Raw genomic sequence first — 10,053 nt, forward strand, 5'->3', positions numbered from 1 at the left:
TGTCCGATCACATAACCAAGATAATGCACCTTGGCCTGAACAAATTCACACTTTGTTAGATTGAGCACCAAATTGGCAGACACTAACTTGTCAAAGAGTAAGGTTAGACGATCCAAATGATCCTGCCAAGTGTCACTATACACTACGACATCATCGAGGTAGGTTACACAACCAGGTATGTCCTCGGTGATTTTATTCATTAACCGTTGGAACGTAGCAGGGGCGTTGGTCATACCAAAGGGCATAACCTTACATTCGTAAGTTTTTCCCAATGCGGCGAAACAGGAGAGACTGGGCACGGGGTGTCATGGGCACTTGCCAATATCCACGGAGTAGATCTAATTTAGTTATGAAATGTGCCCCTCCTACTCTATCTATACACTCTTCTAACCTAGGTAAGGGGTACGAGTCCCTTTTGGTCACTGTATTCACGCGTCGGAAATCGACACAAAACCGCTGAGTACCATCTGCTTTCGGAACTAAGATCACTGGCGAGCTCCACTCACTTTGTGCTGGCGTAATTAAGCCGTGGGCCAGCATATAGTCTATTTCCTTCCTGATTATGGCTGCACGTTGCGGGTTGACACGATACTGTGCCTGCTTAATAGGCTTCGCGTCTCCTACATCAACATCATGCAGAATTAGGTCAGTTTTTCCAGGAGTATCTCGAAAGACCTCCTGATACTTACTCAATAAGGCAGTTAAGTCCTCCCGTTGTGTAGCCGTGAGGTGGTCCAGCTTATCCACTACCTGGGGCCACCCTCCTGCATTCTCCTTCCACGGCATCTCTAAGGTGGGGGAAATAGTGTCCTCGTCTACTTCATGCATGAGAGAAACCGTACAAACACTCGCGACAGTTTCACCCACCGGGTTCTGCTCCCTTTCTCGATACAGCTTTAACATATTTATATGGCATAATTGTTGACTCCGTCTCCGATCCGGAGTGGCAACAATATAGTTTAGTTCCCCTACTCGTTTCACTACCTCATAGGGTCCACTAAACTTTGCCCTTAAGGGGTTACCTTGAAAAGGCAGCAGGGCCAACACACTATCACCGGGATTAAATTCCCGTACTTTGGCCTTTCTGTCATAATGTCGTTTCATTCTTTCCTGAGCACTCATTAAATTTTCTTTGGCCATTTCCCAACACGCGGCCAACTTACCTTTCATGTCCGTCACCGACTTCGACATGTCCTTAGAGGCAGAACTATGCCCTTTCAATAAACATTCTTTCAGGACTTTAAGAGGTCCTCGAACCTCGTGCCCGAAAACTAATGCAAAAGGTGAGAGGCCCAACGATTCGTTGGGTACCTCACGCACTGCAAACAACAGGTATGGTAAGGCTTGGTCCCACCCCGTATCATTTTCTAAGCACCATTTCCTCAACATTGTTTTTAACGTTTGATGGTACCGTTCAAGGGCACCTTGACTCTGAGGATGGTAAGCACTTGACGTCACTTTCGTTATCCCCAGTGCTCCCAAACTCTGCATAACTTCTCTAGATAAAAACACAGAACCCTGGTCTGTCTGTAACTCGCGAGGTAGTCCCCACTTCGTAAAGAAGCTAATCAGCTCATGCAACACCACTTTGGCGCGCACTTTACGTAGTGGTATCGCCTCGGGATACCTAGAAAAGGTATCCATCAAAGTGAGAATATACTCATGTCCCCTAGCAGTCTTAGGCAACGGTCCCACTATATCCACGATAACCTTAGCAAAGGGTTCCTCTCCTACAGGGATTGGTTTCAAAGGGGCTACAGGTACAGGTTGGTTTGGTTTCCCTACCAACTGACAAGTGTGGCAAGTACGACAGTGCTGTGCCACATCCCTTCTAATTCCTGGCCAATAGAAATGTTGCCAGATACGGTCTAAAGTTTTGCGTACACCCAAATGTCCAGAAAGGGGACTATCATGCCCTAGCCTCAGAACTTCTTTCCGGTAGACCTTCGGCAACATAATTTGCCGTCTCTCGGACCACACTGCATCATCAGTGGGGCAGGTACTTTCCACCCATCGGCGGAATAGTACTCCCTTGTCCAAGTAATACTCCTCTGATAGTTCACTGCCACTCTCTACCCTTTCATATAGTTCCCGTAAGTCGGGATCGACACACTGCAAGTCACTGAGACACCTTGTGTCCACCTGTTTCTTTTCCATAAACAAGCGACTCAAGTCATACACATCGGTTTCACTTACTTGTTCCTCCTGGAACAGAGGCTTCAGGTCAAACTCTGCTTCGACCTGGGCTTCCTCACTTGGGAGTTCTTCCTCGGGGTTCATACTGTCCTCACATTCAGGTTTTCCACAGTTTTCCCCACTCGAGACCCTTACTGGTCTCACCTGGTCCTTAGACCACTCCCTCTGTGCTGCCATCGCCCTCGTAACAGCGCAAACCGGAAATAACCCCGGGTGCTGTCTCTCAAGTTGCTCGGTCTCTTCCGAAACAACCGGTACCTCCGAAACTATGGGTGTGGGACACATCTTCCCACCAACCAAATCATTTCCTAATATAACATCCACACCTACAACTGGTAACTCATCTACCATCCCTACCATAGCCTGTCCCTCGTAGAGAGGCGACTGTAGGTCTATGGATACGAGAGGTACCTTGGCTAGGCCCCCTAGGGAACTTACCGTTACACTCCCTCCAACCACTGGAGTTCTCACCAGACTACTCAGTATTAGGGACTGGAGGGCTCCCGAGTCCCGTAGGATGGTGACTCGTTTCCGGTCTCCTCCTATGGATATCCAGCCTTGGAATAAAAATGGCTGATATCCCTTTAAGTGAGGTTTAAGTTTACCCTCCAATTCATCTACTTTACCCCCATCCATCTCTGATGGGCTGTTACCTATATAACTCATCAATGCCACGGCTTTGGCTTCACTCTCTCCCTGGGCCTTGCCCTTAGTGGAGGTGCTTTCAACCTTATTTGTTAAAGATACGGGCTTGACACCTTCCATCTCTCTTCGTCTCTTCCAACAATCTCTCATTTGGTGGCCTACCCTTCCGCAATAGAAACATGACTTAATCATTGATGACTTACTACAGTCATCTTTCTTGACTTCTATGGATTTGGTAGGTGACCCACCTGATGAGAGCGAGATTCTCTGCCTATTTATTGCCAGGTCTCCTTTTCCCTTGTGAGTAACCGAGAACATCCCTGCAGGTCTTATCAATTCATACTTATCGGCTAACACTGCGGCCTCCTCCAATTTGGAGACTTCTTTTTCCTGAAGATACAATGATACCGCTTTAGGGATAGATCTCAGATACTCCTCTACCAGTAGCAGTTCAGCCAGTCTATCGAAATCTTTATTAACCTTGTTAGATCTTAACCACTGTTCCCACAATAAACGCTTTTCTCTACTAAACTCCACGTGCGAGATGTTAGGTTGTTTCCTTAGGTTCCTAAACTTTATCCTGTACAACTCGGGAACGAGTTCACATGCCCTAAGGATGGCCGTCTTGACCATGTCATAGTCCTTCGCCTGTGCGTCCTCTAGGGCGCCATACACTCTCAAGGGCTTCCCTCTTAAGTTAGTCCGCAACAGCGCAGGCCAAAACTTCTTTGGCCATGAATAATCTTTAGCCATCCTTTCAAAAATTCTAAAGTACTGGTCCACATTGGATTCATCGAACTCAGGAAGCAACCTCGCATTCTGCACTACATCAAACTCAGGTCTCCCATTCACGGTTTGAGGAATTGGTAGCACTTGTTCATTCTCTTGCAATTCAGATTTAAGTTTAAGACACTGCATTTCTAATTTAGCCCTCTCAGTTTCCTCCCTTCTAGATTGGGCTTCTAATTTAGCTCTCTCAGTTTCTTCCTTTGCTATTTCTAATCTTAATTGCAACTCGCTTAATCGAGATTCGGTGTGCCGGGATTCACCATCAGCGTCACTACCTTCCCGATCATCTAAATTCGCCGAGCCGGCAGAAGCTTGTTCTGTCGCTCTCTCTTCATCTCTCGCCGGCACACTTTCGTCTCGATCATGCAACATTGCCACTACCATGTGTACTAAATCTCCTTTATTTAGACCGTGGGTCGAACTAGCTCCAAAATAATGTGCTATCAATTTCAATTCCGGTATGGTGAGACCTTGAATTTCCTTATCTGTGGGTTTTCCTCGTACAAATTCATCTACCTCGGTTTCGTTGGTTAACCGCATCTTCCTACCTTAATAAATCTATTATCACTGATCCACGTCGAACGTCTTTCCAATTTACCGTTAAATCCTGGCAAGGTCGCCAATTTATGTTACAAACCTCTCTAAAGTACCAAAGGTTCACCGGCCTTGTGAATGCCAGAAGTTCGTAACATCAAGGGAACCCTTTAGACCCTATGTCTATTACGGGTTCAAACGGTCAAAAGAACTGAATAAGGTCGCCACCCGGTCGGACACCGGGGAAAGAAAATCAAACTAACTTAACTTAAAGAAATATAATTAAATAAATTATAAGTATGAAGTTAATACAAGTAAAATGACACGAAAATAATATAACAAAGACACTATTACAATTAAACAAACATGATTTTACATAATACATCTGACTTCTGATCATACATTTGACATTACACAAAAGAATCAAGTTCGAAGATTTTAACGGGGTTGAACAGACGTAAGACCGGGTCACAGATCACCAAACAGTCATGAAATATAAGCTAATCCTAAGCCCAATGCTACTCACTCCGCGCTTCACTTATATAGGGCTCTACAAAGCTAAGTCCTAGTAAATCTGGCTTGCTGCTATATCAAGGGAAAAGGGTACTAACCTCAAGGCTGGCATTTTGAATCTGACCCGTGTAGTAGGTTTAAGCAGGGTCTGGACAATCGTATAGACTCGTTGGATACTACAAGGGGGGCGGGATTTACCTAGCCTGACGAGCCTACATTGTTTAAGCGGGAAATACAAACGAAATATTTTTACGTCACGGCCTGTGACGTAGCAGAGACGCCTGCGCAATGGACTCTTGAATAATCAACATATTACCAAAAAACAATCAATATCATTATAAACTAATACCATAGTTACATTAATAGATACATACAATACAAAGAAAATACCTTACGGTGACATATTTGGACATAACCAAAGCAGCACAATACGAACACACGTAACATGACATTTCCTCGAAACTATAACAATTACATATTTGGCAAGTATACATCGCAGATGTAACAATATGTTTATGTATATGTATATGAATATGTATATGTATATATATATGTATATGTATATGTATATGTATATGTATATGCATATATGGATATGTATGTGTATATGCATATGCATATGTATATGTATATATATATGTATATGTATATGTATATGTATATGTATACGTATATGTATATGTATATGTATATGTATATGTATAAGTATATGTATATGTATATATAAGGCATATGTACGTATATGTAGAGGTATAATCATATGTATGACTGGGAGGCGTAGTAATCCTTCAGCTGGCAAATTAGGCTAGGAGATGGATACTACAGAAGCAAAGATGCCAATTTCAGAAGAGAAATCCCTGATGGTAGGAGATGAAGAGGGCAATTGAGATACTTTCAGTAGTGAGCCTGGGGCATCCCAGCTTTAAGAGAGAAATGTAAAGACGTCAGATGAAGGGTCTCATTCGAAGAAAATAAATTTTTGCTTTTTCTGCCGATGCCAATGATTGTTGAGAAACGAGAGATTGACCATCAAAAGTGATGATGATGATATGGTTTAACGTCACACACTCCCCCTCCCTATCGGGAGGCTAGGACGGTGCCCCTCACAGAGGGCTTTGTAGCGTAGGATTTAATGAACCATGCCCTTGGTTCGAACCACCCTCACCTCGACCTTCACCGCAAGTAACGACGCCCTAACCCGCTCAGCCAGCGAGCTTCGACCATCAAATGTAGATATATCTACCATGAAAAGTAGATGCATGATAAAAATAAATAAATCTGTTGTAGTTAAATGATAGTAGATATGACGATCAATACAAATTCTTCGTACTGTTGAAAACTTGTGTTAATCACGTCCTAGCCAAAGGTATGTCATGAAGAAGAGTCAAGTCATTTAGGGAAGTGGTCTTTCAATCCCAAGGGAGCTGATGTCCACTTCAAAGACCCAAGGCCCTTGATGGAACAAGAAGAACAAAAACAATACCATTCTTGCACCTATAATATTTGTTCAAATATATTCATGTTTATATGTATGCGCAGATAGATAGGTATATAGATAGATATAGATATATAGATATGCACGTACATATGTAGGTAGATCAATTCATAAACAGAGAGAGAGAGAGAAAGAGAGAGAAAAAGAGAAAGAGAGAGAAAAAGAGAAAGAGAGAGAGAGAAAGATATATATATATATATATATGTATATATATATATACATATATATATATATATATATATATATATATATATATATATAGAGAGAGAGAGAGAGAGAGAGAGAGAGAGAGATAGAGAGAGAGAGAGAGAGAGAGAGAGAGAGAGAGAGAGAGAGAGAGAGAGAGAGAAAGAGATGGATAGAGAAAGAAAAAGAGAGTGAGAGAGAGCGAAATAGAGAAAGAAACGGAGTGTGAAAATCATGCATGACTGTGTATGTATGGAAATATGCACTCTTCTTCCTCCCGTTTTACTTCTCCGCTTCGCCTATTGGCAGTTCTTCTTTAATCTCTTCTAGTCTTGTCATCCCCTTGTCACCTCCGTTTTCTATGATGATGCAATTGTCTTGTGATGTTATTGTTAAGACATGCTATTGGACGGTTCAATGCTCTGTTTTGTTTTTCGAATTTTAGAGATTATTCCTACGTTCCCTCCTTCGGCGCAGACCTCTCTTCCTTTGTGTTCTTCTTATTCTCTGTCTTGTATATTTCGGTCACTGCTCCCAGCTATAAATAGAAGATGGGGAGTCATTTATGCATTTAAAGGTCAAGTAAAAGTCACTGCTGGAAATAGGAGAGAATATGTGATACACCATGGTCTTGGGTCTCGTGTTGGACTCGTGATCGACTGCTATTTCCTTCCCGGAAGAGAGCTAAGAGCTCATATATGACCGATCTATGGGTAATGCTCTGACCTTACACGCACACACACCCTCAACTCCCCGCCCACGAGAGTTGGAGTAACAACCCGCAGCGCAGCGATACTGAAATTATTTCAGACCTGGGTGTAATTCGAACCCAGCCCTCCGTAGTGGCAGCCGGGAACTCTACCAAGTGCACCATGAGTGTGTGTGTGTGTGTGTGTGTGTGTGTGTGTGTGTGTGTGTGTGTGTGTGTGTGTGTGTGTGTGTGTGTATGTGTTTGTACGTTCCTGTATAGTATATCTATGTCTATGTACTTACGTTTGAATACTCATCATCTTTTACTTTCTCATCGCCTTTAATCTACCTCTCCCTCTATTTCTTTTTCTTTCCATTCCTAAATCTTGCCTGTAGCTTTCTCATTCCACCTATCTACATTTGCATCTATTTCTCTTGTTTCCTCAAATGAAATGGTTTTGTGTAGTATCACTTTAAGAGCACTTTCCAAACTTCACTTGACGGGTACATTAAAGCCAACAAAGATCTTTACATGATGGTCCCCTTATCAAAGACGAAACGCTTTAAGAGGAAAATAAAAAGACGCCTCCGATTTCCTGGACCGTGACTTCAACATTTTTTATTCTAATTAAGTCGAGGCGCTAATTTCATACTTTACAATGATGTCTCCCATTCTCTGGATAATCCTCTTGGATTTCTGATAATTCTCTCGCTATCTCTTGCTTGCAAGCCGACGGGAGGAAGAGAAAATTAGGAGGATATTCTCATCCGACATCTGAGGCAATTTTTATTGCTAAATGGTTTTATGTATAATATCTTTTCTCTTGCATTTTAGAAATACAATGGATTGAACTGACTAATATCATATAGTAATATAGTATATAATGATAATATTCCCTAGTTTTCCCGTTGGGATGAACCGCTGTATCGCGAATTCTGCCTTATAAAAAAAAAAAAAAAAAAAAATATATATATATATATATATATATATATATATATATAATATATATATATAACATTTCAGCCAAGCTGTTAACGGACAACAGACCTAATGATATTTCTGTGAAATCTTACTTAAAGCTCAAGAAAAAAAATCCTGATATAATTGGAAACAAAGATTGCCTAGTTAAGATAACTTGCATGAAGCCTTACTCGTCATAGGTCCCCAGCCTCCTTCTCCTCCTCTTCTTCCTCCTCCTCGTCTTCCTCCTCCTCCTCCTCCATCTCTTTCTCCTCGTCCTCCTCTTCCTCCTCCTCGCCGTCGTCGTTACTGTTTCATCATTCTTGTCCTCTTTGTTCCCATTTAACCTTTCCTTCTATCTCTTTCTTTTCGATATGATCTGGTTTCTCTCTGGACCTTTATACATAATGGTTGTTTACTCATTCACGTACTTATTAATCTATCTAGCTATTCATCTATATATTTACTTATTTATTAATTTACCTATTTATCAATTGATTCATATAGCTGGTTGAGTGGGTTAGAGCGTCGCTACCTGCGGTAGAGGTCGAGTTGACGGCAGTTTGAACTCTGCCGCCAGCGAGTTGAACCAAGGACATATTTTATTAAATTCTACGCTCCAAAGTCCTTTGTAAGGGGCACCGTCCCAGCTTTCTGATAAAGGGGAGTTAACGACGTTAAACAGAATCATATATATATATATATATATATATATATATATATATATATATATATATATATATATATATATATATATGTATATATATATATATGTATATATATATATATATATATATATATATATATATCGCATGAGAAATCACATGAATTCGTGATTCTAAACATGCAGAAAAACCAACCAAGGGAAATAATAGATATATTGATGACCGAGCGCTTTCTTCTATTCAGATGTCTGAATAGACAAAAGCGCTCGGTCATCAGTATATCTATTATTTTCCTTGGCGGTTTTTCTACACATGCACACACACACACACACACACACACACACACACACACACACACACACACACACACACACACACACACACACACACATATATATATATATATATATTTGTTCATCCGCATTTCTTCTTTCCATTCTTCTTTTGTTCTTGCCCTATTTCGCTTCTGTCGATCATCACCTCGGGCTCCCCAAGGGCGGCCATCCCGGTCGGCCCATATCTCACAGTTCTCTCATTTTCGCCTTTTCCTCTTCTTTCCTCTGAGCATTTTACCAATTCTCTTTTTCGATGTTTTTTATTTTTCCAAAACATACGAGGATAAGAATTACAAAGGATTCCAAAGAGAGTATGCCGACTGGAGACCTTTTGGTCCTTAATTAGGTCGGATGTGGGAAAAAGTAGATAAATGAATAAAATAAATAGATAAAGACAAATAATAAACAAACAGGAAGATAATAATTTATAATGAATAACGAATAAATGAATACATAGAATTTAAGCAGTTAAATGATAATGAATAAATAAATTATTTAATAAAGTAAAATAAATGGTAGGCATTACAGCATATAACTTAGGTGCTTATCTAAATGAGTCTTAAAAATTCGAACTGTACTTCATTGCACTGCCTCTGCAGAAAGTTTATTTCATTCATTTACTACACGGTTGGCGGTTATTTCTACCCATTTCCAAATGAAATCTACTTTATGACAGTTTGAGACCATTATTACTTGTTTAATTCACATTCTTCCTTCTATTCCTCCTTCTCCTCCTTCTCCTCCTCTTCTTCATCCTCCTCCTTCTTCTTTATTTTCTTCTCCTTCATCTTCTTCGTTTTAGTTTTTGTCTTTGTCTTCGTCCTTTTCTTCATCTTCGTCTTCGTCTTCGACTTCGTCTTCTCCGTCTACTTCTCCTTCTTCTTCTTCTTATTACTCTTCTTTCCTTCTGCCTTCTTCTCCCTCTTCTTTAGCTCTTTCTTTCTTTATAACTTATCTTTACATTTTTCTCTTGTAATCGCTTGTTACGCTTTGCTCGACTAGTCTTTGAGCTTCTTGTCATTTTCCTTCAGCGACATTATGGTA

The 10,053-nt window shown here is 40.9% G+C and overlaps 1 protein-coding gene across 1 annotated transcript; it reads right to left on the reverse strand.

Annotated features, from left to right (window-relative positions):
- Positions 1–249: 249 nt before the first annotated feature.
- Positions 250–4,170, reverse strand: LOC143028007 (uncharacterized). The gene is made up of 2 exons (XM_076189649.1): positions 3,151–4,170; positions 250–2,778 (listed from the first exon to the last, which is right to left on the reverse strand). Exons 1-2 carry the CDS (start codon positions 4,168–4,170, stop codon positions 250–252), a joined length of 3,549 nt encoding a protein of 1,182 aa, XP_076045764.1.
- Between the last annotated feature and the right edge of the window lie 5,883 nt (positions 4,171–10,053).

Source organism: Oratosquilla oratoria, chromosome 9, assembly GCF_046742065.1.
Source record: "Oratosquilla oratoria isolate Oo_2021 chromosome 9, ASM4674206v1, whole genome shotgun sequence".
NCBI lineage: Eukaryota > Metazoa > Arthropoda > Malacostraca > Stomatopoda > Squillidae > Oratosquilla > Oratosquilla oratoria.